Genomic DNA, 20,427 nt, shown 5'->3' on the forward strand with positions numbered 1-20,427 from the left:
TATTTTTATATAATTTCATTTTAAATTTTAAATATTTCTTAAACATGTCGTGACTTATGGGTAAGATTCTGAAAAAGTTGAAGAGGAAAAATTCTCTTACTTGTATGTTCTGCATCATCGACTATAGAGCTTGAAAGAAGCTCTTCAATTCTGTAGACTAAAAAATGAATAAACTACTTTCCATGCAAGTTAAAAATTTATTTGCTTGACATTAGAAATCAATAAAGTAGTTCACGATCAATAAAAAATTGAAGGCATTGAGGGATAAAACTTCACCAAACAAGATCTCCAACGTACTCCCCCAGAACTTTTCATCCTTCTAAATTAACATTCAACTTCTCCATTGAACTAGAAAAAAAATCCAAAAGTCTCACCGAAAGCAATGCTAAATAAACTCGAACTCAATTAAACTAAAACACAATAAATTTCCATTTATGATAACCCTTTATTTGAAATATCCAGCTTGAAATTCATACAAGATCAAGGTGTGTATACAAATAAAATTATGCAATTTTGAGGTTTTTTTCTTTTCTTATTTTTTCTCTTTTTATTATTTTCTTATAGCCAGTTTAACACGAATAGACTGTGTTATTATCTTGTTTTGTTGTAGCAAATCAATAAGAAGGCTCAACAGAAATTTATACAAAAAAAAGGTTTTTTTCTTTTGAAAACTTTAACACATTTTCCAAACAAATTTTGTTAATTTTGCAAGGGTAGTAAAAAAATGCAAATTCGGTGTTTTTATCTGCTCTCAACTGTTGCCTTTGCAATTTGTCTTTTTCTGTACACTCTTTTTGGAAAGAAAACTTCGGTAATCTCACGAAAACGTCACAAGCAAAATAAGAGGGTACAGATGAGAAATTGAGGGCAAAGTTGAGGATTCTTCTTACACAGGGTGTTTTGGAATATAATTTTATAAGAAGGGGTGGATGAAAAACTTCTACAAACTACACAGAGTGTCAAGAAGACAGCGAACTACAACTCATTACACCTTTTGAATTATATTACGACGTATTTTGCTACAAATGAAACTTTAGCATATTTTTTTTTCTACAATATTATTTACGGTAAATAATTTCATTGTTTGCAATGTTCTAAAATTCTACTTTGTTTATTTTTACTGCTAAGAATATTTTATTTCTCTTACAAACTATTCATTTATGATTATTAATTATTTTGTATAATATTCGAAAATGTTTCTTTTAAAAAGTTAATGAAAGTTGTTCTTAACAATTTTCTTTAAATTTTTTCCTTCAAACATTATCGCATATAAATATATTAATTAATATTTATGCCCAGCTACTCACTAAAAAAAGGGGAAATTAGTATTTAATTGTGTTTTCATTTAATATCTTAACTATATTTACTTAATAAAAAACAAAATTATAGTGCAAAAAAAATTTCAATGTTAATTAAAAAAAATTTTTGATAGAAAAAATATTGTTTAAAACAAAAGTAGTACATTTTAAAGATAAACAGGCTCAATATCCTCTTTCCCACCTTATCCATTGTCCTTTGATGTAATTTTTTTTCTTTTTAATCAAGAAGACCCTTTGCCTTGTAGACTTCTCTCATGAGACCCTTCAGGTACTTAATCTCGCGCTTCAAATCCGTCGCTTCAGCTCTCAACTTCTCATGATCACGCTGGAGGGCGCGTTCAATTTCCAGAACTTCCTCAATTTCCATCTTCTTCTTTTTCCTATAACGCGTGGCGGCATTCTTGTTCTGTTCCTTCTTCCGCGACTTCTTATCCTCCGTTCCACGTGCATAGGGGCGCGAGCGTTTACGTACCCCACCCGCTGTGACACCACTCACACCGGCTGCCTTTGAGGTGGTTGCCTTTGCACGTGACTCTGGAAGCCATTCGTCATCATGTGAGAAGCTCGATCCACTGTAGGAGGCCTCACTGCGCGGCGACAGACTCGCTGGTGATGACATAAATTCCGAACTATTGTCATCATCCGTCCAATCGGGCAAGTCCTTTGCACGACTCCGTACCAACTCATCCACAAGTTCCATCTCATGGTCAATATCCGCCGGCATTGGCGATTGCACGGCAATCTCAATCATATTGGCACCAGCAGCAGCAACAGCCTCCTCCACACCTGGGAAGGATGCGAGGGAGAATTCCAAATTATTCACACACTTTTCCCCATGCTGTTGATCCTGCGCCAACGCGTAGAAAGATGCCGGAGCGGAGACGGTCCCATAGAGAATTGGTTCCTGATAGATGAAAGTCTGATCGATGCATTGTCCAGCATCCCCAATTGCCAGCCTCTGCGGTGATGTTTGAGGCGGAGTTTGTGGTGGAGTTAGATGAGTCAACTCCACGGCATCGTAGACAGACTCAAATTCCTGAAGAAGCTCCTGGGTGTCCTGCTTCTTCACGGCAATCGGTTCCATTGGCGCTGGTGGATATTCCTCCAGGCTTGGAATTACCATCTTCTCGTTGAGCCATTGTTCTATTAATAAGTAAAATATTTCATGAAAATCATTTTCTATAAGAAAAAAATCATCTTTCAATCATAAATTATCGTTTATATTCTTTGCTCTTTATTCTATAAATAAATGAGGGGATAAAAAAATAGCTAAAGGGTTACCCGGAACTGAAAATTTGCTCTCAATATTCTAATTTGTTTATTCTCTACTTAACTTTGGACTTTTTGATTTATATATATTTTTTTTTTTTCAAAGTAATTTTTCACAGAAAAATCTCCAAAATTAATTATGCGAAGCTACAACATTATAATTTGCTTCCATACAGATGAGATTCTCATGCAGATCCCGCATAAAGAGACTTCTCATCAGGCATTGATCATTGAACTCTCAACTAATTATGAAGAATACATATTTTTTGAGAGATTAGCGAAACGCAAAAAAATGTGAGATAAATGTAGCAAAATCCCCAAGCTTTCAATTTCCTCATCAACACGCCACAACATGCAATACACACACGTACGCACAAAATTTTATATATTAAAATGTAATTTCCGATTGAAAGGCCTTCAATTTCAATAAATCAATCAATAAATAGAGAAATATATTGATACGCGATGTTCTCTCTCGGCGCAATCAATGCATTTTCCAGTACTTTTGCTGTTAATGGAGAAATGTGATAAAAATCAATTTTTCAATCTCATTTGTAAGTCAAGAAAAATTTCACTCAAACGCACTTTAAAGTGTGATTTTATACATCGAACTTTGACCCGCACAGAACCCGTAGTAATTGTGGGGGGAAAAAGAGGCAGAAGCTCTCGCAGTTGCCCTACATTTCACATTAAATACACACAAAATGAAATCCCCTCAATATTTTGTATTTTTCTCAAATTGTGTACCACAGAAAATTAATTAGAGAGATTAGAGGAGAAAATGGAGTTGATAGCATTGAATGAGATGGAGAAAAAAAAGCTCCAACTTCTTCGCAATATGAATTAATTGAGGCATTTATTTTGAAGGTGATCAACCCTCCCCCCATTAACACCCAGAGGAACTTCCTTTCAATCAAGGATTTTTACTCAAAATGCGAAATTATGCAGATTTCTTTGAATTTTGTAATAAAACTGACAAAGAAAAAAAAAGGTTGAGCCACACCAAAAAATATGCGGGATTGGGAGGAAAAATAAAACAAATGTATAGTGGATGTTGTGGCAAGAAGTACAGCAGTTTTAGCTGGTTGAGCTGTGTCGATGATCCACTCCATACTGCGGCACTTTCACCTCTTTCCCAATGAAATTTCTAATTTTTCACCTCAAGTGTTATCACACGCGTGCCAACGATAAACAGCTCTGTTTTGCATTATATTTCCCAATTTTGCTTTTTGTTCTTGTTTCTTTTTCTGGGATCAAATTTTAAAATTCACTTTTAAATTTATTGCAAAAATATACCAGATTCTGCCTCATAGATGCAAAATATCAAATCATTTATGGCACAAACAGTGTCTTGGCTGCTATGAGGTCTAACAGTAATCTACTAATTTTTGTTAAATCTTGCAATACGTCTTTACAGAATAATCAAAGAGAATTTTAAGGAAAGGAAGTTTCAACTAAATCAAATTTATTCTTTGGCAAAAATTATAAGCTAAAAAGTTCTAACTGGTCTAAAAAGACCATATATCTAAGACACAATTTGTGCTATAAAAACAAGGTTCTAATCGTTCTGATTGATAGTGGTCCTAATTAAAACAAAAAGAATTAGAAAATCCTTAAACTTCCTAAGATTTTCTGATGTACTTTTTTATCTTAAATAAATCATAGCTCCGTAGAGTAATGTGGCTTATCCATTTTAATATTTTTTTGCATGTAAAAATAATGCATTTGCATGTCTGAAATGCACGTTTTTCTGCATTATATTATTTTTTGTTGCTTTTAACAAGAAAAGAAAAGAAAAGAACATATAGAATCTTTGCCATATGGAATGAAGGATGTACAAAAGAGGAATCTCTCGCGTTTGCACCAAGGTTATCAACGAATTATACAGATACATACATAATGCAATTCTTCTTTGCAAAAATGTCCCATAGTTGAACGATCGGATCATGGACCGCTGGTTTCTTCTCACCCAGACTACATATCATTCATTCTCCTCATTTGCCCACTTTTTATTTGTCTTCTCCTCTGATGCGTCTACTCTTCTCCCATTATCACCATTCTCGTGTGATTTTTTCTTTCATTCCCTCTCACATCATCTTTCTGAGTGTCCGTTTTCACATAATAATCTTAAAGCTCTCTTCTATGTCTTTTTTTGCACTGTCGCGTTTCTCTCAATATTTAAAAAATAAATATTTTTATATCTTTATATTTAGCGATTGTATTTTATTGACCTATGAATATTCACGGAAATTTTCCCCTATCGAAAAAAATCCCCCAAAAAATGCTCTGCTAAAGCTCCAAATATTTCGATGATGCAAGCATTTGCTAGAATTGAGGAATCTACAATTTTTTTTTTCGAAGTCAGACTTAAAGTAGATTTCATGCAATTAGCATTTATAATCTTTTAGACGCTGATACGGTATTTTCCAGTCTTATGTCTTTGCCACATTGACCAATGTGTGGAAGTACTCACGATTGGAGTGTCTTTTAATGAAGTTCCGAAGTGGTATTTGCAAAATATAAAAATGTTGGTATATTTATTTATGTGATAATAGATAAAATAGTTCGTGCCTTCACCTAATTATTTACTAAACATTTTTTATGATCATGATAGTTGTTTTATATAGAAGCCCATTGGAAGGTTATTGAAACGTGATCAACGAATCACGATTTTTTCTCTCTCTAAAAGGTAGAATATTAAATTTTATTCTTGAGAGTCAAGTTTTTCTTTTAATATTTGTTCCAACCTTTTGGTATAATAAAAAATATGTATTTTCAAGCTATCTGTGATAACTTTCTAAACTCATTTTTTGCAAAAATAAAAAATTCGATAAAATAAGAACTAAAGACTGACTTTAGACATTTATATTAAATAAAATACATAAAAAAGGATGTTAAAAATTGAGAATTACGTAAAATTGATCAAAAACTAACTTTAAAAATAAAATCTCTTTCAAACAATGTGTTTAACTACCTAATTCTGGAATTCCCTCCTTTATAGAACATTCTTCTAAGCTAGCCTGTGATTCATAAACTTGCATCTCATACATGTTTTCTTTTTGTGTTGTCCATTATAATAATTATTGTGTTTTTGAGTGCATTTGAGACTTGATTTGAGATGCAAATCTGAGTGACAAATCTATTTGCTTTTAATTGATTATATAGCTTAGAAGTATTGAATATTGCTCACATAGATATTCTTTCTTATTAGCCCCACACATTGACTATATATTAGTTTAAATTTAGTGCATTGATGCCTCGTATATATTGACTCTCTGTATAACACTCTCTTGTTCAACATGCAATCATCATTGAAGACAATTTTTGACACAGCAACAAGAGATCGTTGTGTGGAGTGGGGCGAGTTGGGCCATCCAATAAAATTACAATTTTAAAATGATAATTTACTAAATGTATATACATATGGATGTATATAACATATAGTTTTATGTATAAGTGATGTGTTTCTGTGGCACGAAAACAACACCTAAAACTGGACACCATATTGCCTATACATGTAGTTTATTTTTATATTTTGAATAAAATTTACATAAAAAACTTGTTGGCAATTCTATCTCTATCGCACAAATGTAAAATCTTGTCCTTTTTCCTCTTTCTTGCCACAGCAACAATCCGCATCAACAAGCTTAAGAAATCGAAGCGGCCGCCAAAGGAGACGACAAACACTTCAGAGGTTTTTTCCTTCTACATCTTAGTTTTTTTGTTGTAAATTAATGCATTATTTTATTGCAAAATGCATTGAAGAATTTTATTTATTCTTTTTTTAATTGATATAAAAGATAAGACCTTTGTCAAACGTGTCAAACTTATTAAAATAAATAGAATCTCAAAAGTTTCTAAGGAATATTTCTGGTTTAATTTATGAAGAAATCGTGAAAACCAATTTTGATAAAATTGGTCAGAAATGAAAGAAATATCAAAAATATTTTTCTAACAAATCAATATTGTGAATGTCATAGTAAAGTTTCTACTAACCATACGTTGATATCATGTAGGTACTCATGAGTGTAGCTTTTCTTCTTAAACACCTTATCCTTAAATTTTCCCGCGCAATATTTCCCACCTCTATTTTCTTGCTAGAGGTGTGCTTCAGGTGCAAATTTTATGTGGGTACGTGTGCTCCTTCACACACAACCCGCGAGAGAGAGAGAGAGAGAATATTCTTTTCTATCGTTCTATCTACCTTGGAAACCGTGTTTTTAGTTTTTCTTATTGATCAACAATTACAAAATAGAAATATTTTTATTTAAATTTGTACATTTATTTATGGCAATGACGTTTTCTTATGACTTAAATTACTTTTTTCTGTCTCTTTCTCACTTTTTTTAACACAGATTGTTTATTAGACTTTTTTTTTAAATTATTTGCAATTTTTTAACACCTCAACAGACACAGAATTTTTCTTTATTTTTTATTTATATTAATCGTTGAATGGAATGTTTTAAGGTAATTTCCCTTTATTTGATATAAGAAATAATTTTTTTATGTGTTAGTTTTTCTAAGTAAGTGAAATAAATTGCGATATTTTATTTATTTTAGTTGATTTGTATATTTTTTTAGTCCTTCTGCAACTGTTGCGTTTTTTTATTGTAGATTTTTTTTTTTAATATTTTAAATTGTATTTTAGACAGTAAGGCATAAGAAAAAGAGCTGAAAATGTCTTTCTTACTGCTTTGGTCGTCTTTTCACCAATTTTTGTGAATTGAAGACAATTTCACGGTTCCAAGTATAACGATAAGCGCATGTATAGATCATGCTCACGGATTGAGCCAGTGTCTAGTCCTTAATTATTTACATATAGAACCAATTCTAGAAACACTCCCTATTTTTTTGCTCTCTCTCTCATTTAGCTTGAGATTTTTTTTTCCTTTTGCTTTGCACTCTTTGCCACGTTCCACGTTTCTCCTCAAAAGGAACTTTTTCCTTGTTCCTCTTTGGAATTAGTTGGTGCGGGATTACTCCCAAAACTCGAAGACGAAAATCGATGAATTAATCCAAATATGCGTGACACGTAATCGGGTTGATATTTAAAAGTCTTTCACCAAAAAAAAACTCTGCGCGATCAAAATAAGTGAATAAATCACAAAAACGTTTAAACTGGTTGCTAAGCGGCCTTCCACATTAACTCTGTTTTCTTTGCCACAAGAAGAGCTTTTGTGAGTCTGCCTCTCTCTCTGCTTGTCTCAATCCTTTAAAATTTTGAAGACAAGAGAAAAATCGTCCGCGATCGATTGAGTTCTCAAATCAACTGATCACACAGAAATTCCCACCAAGCTCATACGATCGCTCCGAAGATCACACAAACAACTCTTGATACCCTCACATTGAGCCACTATTCATTGGCATTGTGTATTGGAAATATTTTGTTTGTTGTGTGTGAGAAAATATAATAATATTTACATTCGCAATTCACTTGCAAGTAACTTTGTGTAAAAAAATATGTATAAAAAGCTTTTTGTATATAAATTAAATGCACTATAGGAACAATTTAATACACACATAATTTTGCTGATAATTGTGGAGACAAATAGGACAAGTTTTAAAAGATATTTTCCTCCTCTCTTCATTCGACACCCATTGTCCCACAATCTTTCCCTTAATGAATTGGAATTATTGTATTATATTGGAAATAAAATCAATACAATAACAATAAAACAATAAAAATAGGGGAGAAGAGGGCCTTGTAAAAAAGAAATTTATTAAATTGCTTTTAGAATTTACAGATAAATATTTTTAGTGAGATTTTCTTGTAAGAAATTCATTATTTTACACAAAATGGGCGTTAAATGCTCCCTTTTCGAATATTTTATTCTTACAAATATTACTATTTAAATGTATTAAAAACTATTCATATGCCAGTGATGATCAACCTTGAGCTCTTTTGCTCTATTCAACTCTATATGAAGGCATTCATTTTTTCCTCAATTCAACAAGTCGCGCTCAAGATTATCAACAGTTTCGTATAATGTATAAAAAGACTTAATTAATTACGGTCATCAGCTGCGAAATGTCTGTTTCGACAAAACAATCTTCACTATATACCTATTTAAAAACATCAATAAAATATTAAATATTAGCAATAATAATTAAATTAAAATTTCGACACTTCTATTAATTTTTTTTTGTATTGTTTTTGTAAGATAATCCATTTTCATAGCATGAAAATATGTTTTGACTTTAATGTTTAAGAATAAACTATAAATTCCTTAACGCGGATAAATCTTTGCAGACTACCTTTAAACTACCTACCGAATTATAAGAAAATAAGAATCATCCTTTTTTTCTTCATTTTATGCAACTTGAAGCTTTTGCAGAAACAACATAAAAATTTAAAAAAAATCAAGCAGACATTTAATACCAACTGACTGAAATATTTATTCAATGCATTTTAAATGCTTGCTGTTTAAGCAATAGTTTGCCTTTTAAATGACAAATATAATAGCATCATCAATTTTATATTTTTATTTTCTTAATATTCTTGATCCCATTTTCATACACAAGTCTGTACTACAAGTTCCAACCAATCAATGATATCAAGAAAATTTTTATATATACCGCAAGCCAATTTTTCCTTGATATTTTGTCATATTGAGTGAGAATTTTTAAATAAAATAAACATTAAGGAAGCTTCTGTGTTTGAAAATTTAGTTGAAAAAATAGTCCAAAAGAGACTTCCTGAATTAAAAAAAAAAACAGGAAATACATTCTAAAAACCTTGTCTGATATAAAATTGGGAATATTTTGCTTAGACCCAAAATTTAATGACGTATAATCTAAAAGACCCTTTGAAGGCTAAAATATTAAAAAAGGGAAAGTCTCTACAATGTAATTTACATTCATTCCATTAAATTATCATGTAGAGCAAAAATGTTATCATTAGAAGAGATTTTTTTTGGAGGATGGCATGCAAAAACGATCTCTAGGAGTCACTCAAGCTGACCTTTAGCCTCAATTAAAAGTAGAAGAAAAAATAGGGGAGTTATTGGAGGAAAGAGATGGAAAATGGCATTATCGCAAATGACCTCAAAATTGAAGCTCACATCTGAGAAACAAATCTTTATAAAAATTTCACAGAGAAATCTCTCTTCATGCGTGGAATTAGTTTTCATTTAAATTTATTCTAACTTCATCCTCCCTCTTGCCCTATGGCCCAGTTTTGTGAGATATTTTGCAAAACTAATCTTGAACATGATAGTCAATAGATGGGAGTAATTTTTTTCTCTGAAATATTTTATTAATTTTATGAATAAATAAAATAAATTGAAAGGCTTTTGAACTTTGAATAAATTCTAAATTTGCAAAAGCGGCAAAAACTCTCAAATAAACTATGAAAAGTTATTGACTTTGTATGAGTTAATTGCAATGCTTTGCTGCATCATTGCAATTGGGTCAATTTTTTTTATTAAATAATCTCTTCGATCTGTGAAATTCAAATATAAAATCAATAAGAAAATATTTTGAATTATGCCTTCATTCTGAAATCAAGTAAAATTGCAAAATTTCCCGTAATTGTTTTTAGAATTAAATTATAAATAATTTATGGTCTAGCTATAAAGCCGAAACACATTTTACTATAAAAGTTTTGATAAGAAATATAAAACTGAAGAAAATCTATTTCAATCTGTTTTTATAGGTTTTAGTCAGTTTTTTAGTCGTCTGTTTGAGCTCAAACTCAAAATCACCCTGTAAATTTTCAACGTAAATTGAATAATTTTAAATAAATATTATAAACGTAATACTTTTTTTTCATTCATCTCTAAGATTGATTTTAAAATATTTTTATGCATAAAAACTCGTTCTGCTACTTCCATATTGCATACACTCCTCTTACATCCTCAACTTCTCCAGCCACAAAACAATCCACAAAGAAAAGCTCCACCACGCCGTGGTTAAATTGACCAATACAGCGAGAGATTGTGGAGGAATTTCCAAGTTATATCTCCACCAATAAAAGTGTCTGTGTGAGCTCCTGATTGTGCCCCAAGTCGAAGCAAAAAGCCCCCGTATGTGTGGAAGCGAGAGGAATTTAAATCAATTTGCTTCAATATATATGAAGCTCTTTCATTAACGTCACACCACTCACTTTATTTTGCGTATTTTCCCCGCGCACACACTTCCCGCCAAATCGCAATCACATCTCATACAAATGATCAATCCTATCGGCCAGACATTATCAGAAGACGAATAAAAAAAAATAAGCAGCATGAGCCAAACGCTATCAGTTGGCTATTTTATATTTTAATTCCTCACGCGGGTCATGGAGATGTTCTTTTGGCCAGCAAAACTCTACTTGAGCTACATTTTACAGAATCACAAATTCTCCCTGAACTATCACCCAACTGAATAAATATTTGCGAGTTATATTGCAAGAAAAGAAGAGAAACAAAATTATTCTTAAACAAGGAAAATTGAATAGCATTGAAAATTTCCTTCAAAGCAACATCTTTTTCTTAAATAACTTTTTCATTTTTTTTTTTTACATTCCCCTCATTATCGCATTTTTTTTTTGAAATTATTAATTAAGGAAGGAAAAATTGATAAGGAGCTTTGAAGAAAATAAACATTATTTGTCTCATTGAAATTATAAAATTAAATCAAAAATGAAAATGAACTCTGGATAAATTTTTCTTAATCACAGAAGGAAGAATATTTTTTTATATATATATTTTTTCAGTTGTATGAGCGTGAAATGCAGTGACTTACCATCTTTAATGTCCTGACTCAATTCTGTGAGTAGCTGTTCAGTAAAACATTTCTTTTCTGGTGGTAAATCAAAAGTGAAGAGTTCTTCGATGGTAAGTTCTGCAAGAAAAGAGAAGCATTGAAGAAAATTCTTATTAAATCAATCAAAAGATATTTCTGAGTACCATTTGTAGCAAAATAGTCTTCATTGAGCCATGGATCATCGTTACTCTGCTCAAGAGTAACATGGGAGGGCGACAGAGGTTCCGTCTTGCCCTCCCAATGAGCATTCTCCGAGAATAGCTCCAGCGTGGTATCCAAAGATTCCATTATAGCTCAAGGTTTCTTCTTCAGATGTTGTAAAATCAAGTGGCGGTCGTATAGATTCAAAAGGTTCTTGTCTTTCCTTGTCTTCTTGTGCGGAGAACACACTTTGCTCCGTGAAAAACGCCATCGTGGCACTGAAATGAAAGAAAAAATTGATTTAATATTTTTTTTACAAAATTATTTTTTAAAAATTTTAAGATGAAAATAAAAATAACTAGATTATCTTAAAAAACAAAATTAAGCCTACAAAAAACGTGAACACTCTGTTCAAATTAACTTTGCACCCCTTGGTTCCACCTTCGCGTTCGGTGGCCAATAAACATCTTTTGCCCAAAATAACCTGTTTTTTGCTTCGATCATATTCTTGATTGTGCCGTAAAGATAATTGGTTTAATAAAATTAAAAGTTTGTTGTCCTGGGGGAGTTGCCAAAATGGATTTCTTAATTTTTTTATAACTTACTATTTCAGTGTCTTCTTTTGATTAAAAAAATATATATGTATTTCAAACATTTCTTGTCAATCAGGAAATAATTAATATATTTCTTTTTATCGTCTCCATGTGTTTTTTTCCCTCTTCATCAATCAAAAAAAAACAAATTCGCCTTTCACCGCTCTCAAAAAAAATTGGAGTGGGGAAATAATTATGGAGTTTCAGTAAGATATTCCTTTAGAATCTTACAAGAAATCTCCAAGGAATTCTGTGGATTTTCTCTAGAAGACATAGCAGTGTCCTTAGCAGGATCCGGGTTCTTCCACCCTAACAAAAATAATTGTCCATCTGGAAACTTTCCCAAAGGATTGCGTCATCCCCTAACAAGTCCTTAAATTCCCTGTTCTCATTTAATAAAAATCAAATTAATTTGTTTTTGGATTAAAATACATTCCCTGGAAGATTTTCCACCTCATTTATCGCACCTATGATGCAAACAAACGGGAGAAAATGCATGCGGTGTGACCTCATTATGAATCATCACAAAAATGCAAAATGGCGTCGTGGCAGAAATCTCCCAGCAAATATTTTGAACCCTTTTCTCCGGTCAAAAATGCGTGGAAAACAGTAAAAATACTTACAACATTTTGTTGTATTTTTGTTGCAAGGCACACCTGCGTGTGCAGGACACTTTAAGCACAACTAGAAACCCATTTTCACCTCAATTTAGGCGGGAGATAAATTTTCAGCACTTTTTCCATTTACTTTTTCGACTTTAGTGACTTTATTAGGTGGTCCCAGCTTAGCAGATTTTAGTAATTTCTTCAATGGAAATTCTATGTGGAGTATCATATGGACATTTCAAGGGATATTCCATGCAAAATTACCCTGAAATTCATATTTTCATTTTTTTTACTATTTTTTTATTCTGTTTTAGGCGTGGTATCCTAAACAGCCTAATATTACTAAATTCAATGATTTGCTAAGTAATAATTCGAATAAAGTACATTATAAAAAACAACTTCCCCCTTCAATGCAGCATAAAATAAGATTTTTCAAGGTTTTCCTGTGGACCTACATAAGCCAAACTGGCCACATAATTCCAGTCTCCCCTAAGAAAAAATTGAAAATAAATCAGCATAAGACTATTCCAAAGAGTGTCCATTGAGCTTCCAGGTGAGTTCACCCGGAAAACCTCTGTTGCTTGAGGGGTTAAAAAAATTGTCGACGGTGCTGCCACTGCAAGAATACTTCCTTTTCCAACAAACGTGCTGATTTGTGTACATCGCAGGTTAGAAAATTTGCGAAAAAATCGGGAAAATACGGTGAAAAAGTAGCTAAAAGGTGGTGTAAATTGTCTTCCAGATATGCCTGCTGTTGCTAAGAAGCCCGCCGAGGGGAAGAAACTCCCCGCGGTGCCAGAATCCAAGCTTAAAGTGGCCAAGACAATGTCGTCCGTCAAGGATCGTGCGTTGAAGCTGAAATTGATTAAGAAGTCCAAGGCGCTGTGGAGGAAGCGAGAGAATTTCCGCCGGGCGGAGAAGTATGCTCAGGAGTACAAGAAGAAGGAGCGGGACATTATTGAGCTGAAGCGTCAGGCTAAGAAGGATGGCACCTACTATATTCCAGCTGAACCCACGCTGGCATTTGTCATTCGTATCCGGGGGTGAGTTTTCAGGCCAATTCCCTTCAATAGGTTGCCTCGCTTTCCCTTTTTACGATCTCTGAGTTGCTTCTGTTGGGTAGACTTGGTTAAAGATTAAGGAAGCAGTCCTAAGTTTAGGGAAAAACAGCTCAAATCAAGAGAATGACTTTTGAGGTTATGACACCGCTCTGTTTTCAATTTGCAGCATCAACAAAGTTGCCCCCAAAGTTCGCAAAGTCCTGCAGTTGTTCCGGCTCCGGCAGATCAACAATGGAGTGTTTGTGAAGCTTAACAAGGCCACCATCAACATGCTCCGAATCTGCGAGCCATACATCGCCTGGGGCTACCCGAACCTCAAATCCATCCGGGATCTCATCTACAAGCGTGGATTCCTGAAGATCAAGGGACAGCGTATCCCAATCACGGATAACCTCCTCATCCAGCGCAAGCTGAAGGTGAAGCGCAACATTCAGTGCGTGGAGGATCTCGTGCATGAGATCTACACGGTGGGACCTCACTTCAAGTACGCCACCAACTTCCTCTGGCCCTTCAAGCTCAACACCCCCAACGGTGGGTGGCGCAAGAAGAACAACCACTACGTCGAGGGTGGTGACTTTGGTAACCGCGAGGACAAGATCAACGCCCTCCTCAAGAGGATGATCTAAAATTATTCGCGAGTTTAAATAAAAAAAAAAAAATAAGCCTGGACAAAATTTACTGAGTTTTTATTTTTTTTTTAGAGCAGTTTAAGGAATTTTCTGTTTAAGTTTTAAGGAAAATCAAAGCAAGATTGAATTCAGGGGGATTTTTAAGGTATTTTCTTTAATGAATCTGATGAATCTTTTAAAAACAGTTGTTTCTTTTCTGGTCAGATGATTTAGGCAATTTTCTGAACTTCCAGATTAATCAGGTTATTTAATTCCTATTGGAGGCTTCACTTCAAGTGCTCTGGGCTTTGTCACTGCTGGATTTCTGATCTTTCAGAGATCAGTCTGCAACTTCGATATTTTCTCCCGATTTTCCTTTAAAGATTTAAAATTTTTCTCACTAAAAAACATAGAATAAAAAGCCAAGAATTTCCACGAAAATTTATTTTATTTAATCTACCGTTTATAAAGAAAATAAATGATAAACCATTGAACTAATTTGAGAATCTATAAACCTCCAGCAATGATTTTTTGTTTAAAATTCTTCCTCTAACAGAGTTTTGGATGAGAAAACGATGGGATATCGTTGAGAATGATAAAAAATTTTTGAGAACATCAAATAAATTACAAATTACAAATTATATTAGTTAATTAATTCAATAATCGGAATCGTCATCTGATTCGGCATATGTGGCCTTCTTTGCGCCTCTTGATGGCTTTTTCACCGGCGAGAAATCATCATCGCTGCTCAATTCTTCCTTCTTGCGAGCCTTAAATTGAGAGAAGAAAAGATTCCAAAAATTAGCCTCTGAAGATTTCAAACGTTAAAGTAAAAGAAAAGAACTCACCTTCTTGGAGAAAACTTCCTCATCGCTGCTGTTTTGATCCTTTTTGGTGCGCTTTGTGACTTTAGCGGCTGCTGGGGGTTTATTGAGTTTGCGTTTAGCTGCCGCAGGTTGAGCAGCTGGCGGTGCCTTTGCGGGTGAATCCTGCCCATTGTCCTCCTTGAGAGAATCAAACATATCCTCACTCGATTGATTTGTCGTTGAGATTGGCTTTAACTCATCATCGCTGTCTGAATCACCAAAAACATCCGATGCCGCATCATCCTCCTCCTGATCTGAATCGAATTTGTAGACAATCTTCTTCGATGCCGCCCTCATTGGGGCTCTCTCGCGGGCTGGTGGACTAACTTCATTCACTTCATCTTCATCTGATGATCCAAAAGCACCGCTCTTGGCCTTTTTTAAATGAGAATTTTATAAGTTTTTTATTTATTTCAACAAAAAAAAGTTTTTTTCTTACCTTCTTCTTCTTCTCTTTTGGGAATGAAATCTTTGTCTGTTTGAGCCCATCTCCGGCGGCTTTCTTGGTCTTCTTGGCTGGCTTATCTTCCTTCTTAATACTGTTATCGCCAGCATTGACCAATGCATCCAGATCATCCATTTCCTCATCAGCTCCTTCACCTTTGACCTTCTTCTTCTTCTCGGCCTTCTCCTTCTTCACACCCACCTGTGTGGCCTTTTCGTACTTCTTCACCATATCGTCGGTTATCTGTTTAAACGAAAAAATAAATCAAAATGTCTTCCGGAACAAAAATCAAAAGAATAAAAAAAAATTACCTTAAAGGCAACTTTCTCGCCATTTTGTGCTGGATAAATTTCCCCCTTTTCCACTTTTACTCCCTTCTTTGCTCCCTTCATGGCGGGTTCCTTCTTCCCCTTCATTGCCTTTGCCAGCCCCTGCTGTGCCCCATACTCATCCTCCCGCTCCTTCTGCTCAACTTCATCTAATTTCGCTTCAAGCGCATCCAAATCCGAAAGCCAAATCATTTCCGGAGTCTTTGCCTTGAGAATATTGAGCTCTGAGAGTTTTGCCTCCTTCTTGTCAAGCAACTCACGCTTCTTCTCCTCCGTGAGCATCCAAATTTTCATCCCAAGTAGATAGTCAAATTGCTTCACATCCTGAGAATTATTGAATGCCCTCTCCGGATCAACGGGTTTCTTGGGCTTCTTCGTATCCACCACAGCCGATGTTTCTTCCTCTTCAGCCGCCTCAGCGGCTTCAGCTTCAGCTTCTTGTTCGGCAAATTTGGGATTAATTAAACGTTGCCATTCACGTGTTGGATTTGGTTTGTAGCCACGCTTCAGGAGCTCCTCAATGATCACCTTGCGCTTCTTATTCTCCACCACAATTGTCCCATTGCACTTCTCAACGATAAAACGCGCCTGATTGTCGAGATATTCCGCTTCTGCCGTCAACATACCCACAAGGTAGCTCTTGCGTTTCACATAGAAATCAAGACGAAGCGTATAGAATTCCCGTAGGATGACGTTAACATTATCATAGCGACGTAGGCACAAATTCTCATCGAAGGCGTGCATACTGCTGGTACTGATGCTGCTGGACAACTTAAAGACACGATGGAAGCCACCATCCTCGGCGCGAATCCTATCAAACTCTCCAGCTGAGAAGCTAATGACAAAACGGACGGTTGTGTCGGTGTGGTACTCCTTGTAGTCATTCAGGATGGCTTTTGTCTGGTCAAAAGAACATAAAAATCTTTGTAAAATTAACGTTTCCTTTAATATTAAAAACGTAAACTCTTAAAATGTTTGAAAATAGAATATTTTAATTTAGATCCTTAAAATCTTGAAAAATTTTCATTCGAAACTCAATTAAACTCAGTCAGACAAAAGGAAACCGAATGAATTAATAGGACAAAATGAAGAGGAAAATGCTTCAAAGGATTCTTTGCGGATGATTCACTTACTTTCTGTGACTATCTCGTGACATGATGCGAAAGGCAAAGTGATTAAGAAGAAACTATGCATACAAAAAGGCTTTTTTTCCATGAGAAGAATAAACTCACCTTGTCTGTTCCATGAAGAAGTGGCTCCAGGACATTCTCCTTGTACGTCTGTGTCCACACACCAATGGGAAGTTCTGTTATCTCAATACGATTCCCCGGGAGGATAGCCACATTTCCCGTGCAGACGTATCTGTGATCTGCGATGAATTCAATGTCACCAACAAAGTTCTTATAGAAGGGCTTCATCTGTGTTGGCTCTTCATTCTGGATAAGCAAACGGAGGTTGCTAATGAGCTCCCGGGGGTTGTAGTTGGGTATCTTTGTGGACCACCCTGTGCCAATTCCTTCAGCTCCATTGACGAGAACCATTGGAATGATGGGAATATACCAGAGTGGCTCAATGTCTTGATTATCTTCCTTTTGGTACGTAAGGAGGGGATCATCGTGTGGGTGGAAGATCAAGCGAGTGAGTGGTGAGAGCATTGTGAAAATGTAACGCGGTGATGCGCTGTCTTTTCCACCATTAATACGCGTTCCAAACTGCCCATTCGGCTGCAGGAGATTAATATTGTTGCTTCCCACGTAGTTTTGTGCCAAATTAACAATTGTCCCACAGAGACTCTGCTCACCATGATGATAGGCTGACTTCTCGGCCACTGATCCTGCCAATTGGGCCACTTTCACTTCACGCTTGTCATTACGCTTGAAGCACGTGAAGATAACCTTCCGCTGGCCAGGCTTGAAGCCATCCACGACATTTGGAATAGAGCGTTCATTATCCATGTTTGAGAAGAGAACCAGCTCCAGATTGACAAATTCCGAATAGCTCACGCTTGTAGTTGTCTTCGTGTACAAATACCTCTCCTGTAGGCCTAGCTGTTTGCGCCTCTTGCACTCTGCCATGTGCGCTGTGAGCCATTCCTTGCGCTGCTCAACGCATTTCTTTGAGAATGCCATCACAATGGCGTCATCATCCACGGTGCCTTCATACCTGAAGGGGATACGATGCCTCTTCATATTCCGGAAGTACTCCTTCGCCTCATTGGCGGTGGATGTACCCAAACCTTTGTAGTATTTGATGTTAAAGGTATGAGCATTTGGAGTGGCTGCCTTCCATTCCTCAAACTCTGGCAGGGAGTAGAAGGAAAGCTCCTGATTGCCCTTCTTTGCCTTCACAATGGGCGTGATGAATTCCTCAAGGAAGGGCAGACGTAGCAATTCGGGCCAATTGGTGTGAATGAAGTTTATCAGGAGACCCTTAATGTGTGATCCATCCTGATCTTGATCTGTCATTATCATCACCTTCCCATAGCGAAGGGTCTTCAAATCATCCAATGTATTGTACTTCTTCTTGTACTGCAGCCCCAGAATCTTAATCAGGTGATTTATTTCGGCATTCTCCAGGATTTGCTTATGCGTGGCTTCGCGAACATTTAGCAATTTACCACGAAGCGGAAAGACGCCAAAGGTGTCACGGCCAACAACCCCAAGGCCGGAAATTGCGAGTGTTTTGGCTGAATCTCCCTCCGTGAGAATTAGTGTGCACGACAGGGAGTTCTTTGTGCCAGCATCATTGGCATCCTCCAATTTGGGGATTCCCTTAATTTTCTGCTTCTTACTCCCACTCGTCTTACCCAGTTCATTCATTGCTTTGAACTTTGCCCATTGCAGCACGGACTCCACAACGCCGCATTTGGTCACATTGTTAATGAATTTGTCGGAGAGGGTGCATTTGGAGCCGAAACTCTTTGCCTGTAGCGTCATATTCTCCTTGGTTTGGGAGTCAAATGAGGGATTCACAATGAGGCAGTTAATGAAGATCCAAATGTGATTCTTCACCTGGAACGGCTTAATATTCGTACCACCCTTGTTCTTCTTCTTTAACACCTCAATGAGTTGCTTCACAATCGCATCAACCACATGATCCACATGCCGGCCACCCTTTGTGGTTGCAATGGAATTGACAAAGGACATTTGTTGGAAACCCTTTTCGGACATTGTGAGCGCCACTTCCCAGCGTTCATTGACATTCTCATAGACAACTTTCGGAGGAGTCCCTGAGCTTTCATCTAGATTTTCCTTGAGGTAGAGATCCACGTAGTCCTTGAAATTCTTCACGGGCACCTTCTCGTCATTGAGGAAAACGGCAACATTGCGCGAAGATGCCGCTACGTCGTAGGCCCTGCGGCTGAGGAGACTCACAATGTCATCGTCCAATTTTTCCATTTTAAACTTGGCCAGATCCGGAGAGAATGTCACCTTCGTGTAGTCATCGCCATTGAAGGATTTCACCTTCGGTTCTGATGCCTTTGTCATGTTATCGCCCCAGGTTTGCTTGAAGCACGCCTTGTACTCCCGGCATGCTGTCTCAACGGAGAACTTTGTGCTGAAGATGTTGCACAACTTGGCACCGTAGCCATTCCTCCCTCCTGTGACCTTCTCCTCTTCGTCATTGTAGTTCGACGAGGTGAGCAAATGACCAAATATCATCGTCGGCACGTACATTTTTTGCTCTTTGTGCATCACCACCGGAATACCCTTCCCGTTGTTCCACACTGAGATGGTATTTGTCTCCTGATTAATATCAATCTTTATACGCGTCATATTCTTCGGATCACGCTGCTTATTGTCCGCCGCATTAACCAGAATCTCATCGAAGATCTTGTACAATCCGGGCACATAGGAGATCTCACGCTGCTCCATGCGCTTCTTCTCCTTATCATACACCCACATGTGCTCCTTGACCATCTCCACGCTCCCGATATAGGTATCCGGACGTAAGAGGATGTGCTCCAACTGACTCTTCTTCTGGTAGATCTTCTCAATGTTCTCTCGTCCATTTTGGTGGCCACCACTCTGCAAAATACCCCAAATATTTCATTTAATTCCCCATTCTTATATTCAAAAAGCCCCCCGGGGGCCCCCACCAGACAAAAACTTACTCCGGAGGCTGCCATTTTAAACGGTTTTGTTGCTTGCAAAATTTTTCCAAGCGCACAAATCGGCGTCGTACGGAGTCTGCAGATAAAAAAACACAAATTCCATTACATTTCACGAAATCCTTCAATTTGTATCGATGAAGGAAACTTTGGGGAACAATTTTGCAGTATTTTGAGGAAAATTGAAGAAATACTTACATGTTTTTTCGGAAAGCGTCTCTTTTGTTTCACAAACTCACTTCAAATTCCGCCATAAATTGACAATTTGACACTTCGTTCGCCTTCTTCGATTCCAGCCTTCCAATCGCCTATTCAGTTAGCCAATGTTGCAAGTG

General features: G+C 36.1%; 3 protein-coding genes across 4 annotated transcripts; 1 reads left to right on the forward strand and 2 right to left on the reverse strand.

Annotated features, from left to right (window-relative positions):
* Positions 1-425: 425 nt before the first annotated feature.
* Positions 426-12,848, reverse strand: LOC129789065 (activating transcription factor of chaperone). 2 transcript variants are annotated; one of them, XM_055825693.1, is made up of 4 exons: positions 12,691-12,848; positions 11,477-11,752; positions 11,313-11,411; positions 426-2,462 (listed from the first exon to the last, which is right to left on the reverse strand). In XM_055825693.1, exons 2-4 carry the CDS (start codon positions 11,619-11,621, stop codon positions 1,537-1,539), a joined length of 1,170 nt encoding a protein of 389 aa, XP_055681668.1. In that variant the 5' UTR covers positions 11,622-11,752; positions 12,691-12,848; the 3' UTR covers positions 426-1,536. The 2 variants fall into 2 exon arrangements, with proteins under 2 accessions (XP_055681668.1, XP_055681669.1); XM_055825694.1 differs by lacking the exons at positions 11,313-11,411; positions 11,477-11,752; positions 12,691-12,848 and adding an exon at positions 6,585-7,854.
* Positions 12,849-13,229: 381 nt separating this feature from the next.
* LOC129789116 (60S ribosomal protein L7) lies at positions 13,230-14,407 on the forward strand. Its single transcript, XM_055825763.1, has 3 exons — positions 13,230-13,340; positions 13,415-13,715; positions 13,900-14,407. Exons 2-3 carry the CDS (start codon positions 13,417-13,419, stop codon positions 14,357-14,359), a joined length of 759 nt encoding a protein of 252 aa, XP_055681738.1. The 5' UTR covers positions 13,230-13,340; positions 13,415-13,416; the 3' UTR covers positions 14,360-14,407.
* Positions 14,408-14,770: 363 nt separating this feature from the next.
* Positions 14,771-20,404, reverse strand: LOC129788937 (DNA topoisomerase 2). Its single transcript, XM_055825415.1, has 7 exons — positions 20,291-20,404; positions 20,096-20,171; positions 17,214-20,009; positions 15,964-16,881; positions 15,647-15,895; positions 15,190-15,582; positions 14,771-15,111 (listed from the first exon to the last, which is right to left on the reverse strand). The coding sequence occupies exons 2-7, from the start codon at positions 20,108-20,110 to the stop codon at positions 14,998-15,000; spliced, it is 4,485 nt and encodes a 1,494-aa protein (XP_055681390.1). The 5' UTR covers positions 20,111-20,171; positions 20,291-20,404; the 3' UTR covers positions 14,771-14,997.
* Positions 20,405-20,427: the final 23 nt, after the last annotated feature.

The sequence above is a fragment of the Lutzomyia longipalpis genome, chromosome 2 (genome assembly GCF_024334085.1).
Source record: "Lutzomyia longipalpis isolate SR_M1_2022 chromosome 2, ASM2433408v1".
In the NCBI taxonomy this organism is placed as follows: Eukaryota; Metazoa; Arthropoda; class Insecta; order Diptera; family Psychodidae; genus Lutzomyia; species Lutzomyia longipalpis.

Bases quoted from the DNA above. Each gene is read 5' to 3' on its own strand.
- LOC129789065 (XM_055825693.1), bottom strand. From the start codon at position 11,621: ATGGAATCTTTGGATACCACGCTGGAGCTATTCTCGGAGAATGCTCAT. The intron at 11,412-11,476 runs GTACTCAGAAAT...CTTTTCTTGCAG, and splicing joins AGACTATTTTGCTACAAATG to AACTTACCATCGAAGAACTC. The intron at 2,463-11,312 runs GTAAGTCACTGC...ACTTATTAATAG, and splicing joins GAGTCAGGACATTAAAGATG to AACAATGGCTCAACGAGAAG.
- LOC129789116 (XM_055825763.1), top strand. From the start codon at position 13,417: ATGCCTGCTGTTGCTAAGAAGCCCGCCGAGGGGAAGAAACTCCCCGCG. The intron at 13,716-13,899 runs GTGAGTTTTCAG...TTCAATTTGCAG, and splicing joins TTTGTCATTCGTATCCGGGG to CATCAACAAAGTTGCCCCCA.
- LOC129788937 (XM_055825415.1), bottom strand. The intron at 15,896-15,963 runs GTAATTTTTTTT...TCGTTTAAACAG, and splicing joins GCGAGAAAGTTGCCTTTAAG to ATAACCGACGATATGGTGAA. The intron at 15,112-15,189 runs GTGAGTTCTTTT...TCTCAATTTAAG, and splicing joins AGGAAGTTTTCTCCAAGAAG to GCTCGCAAGAAGGAAGAATT.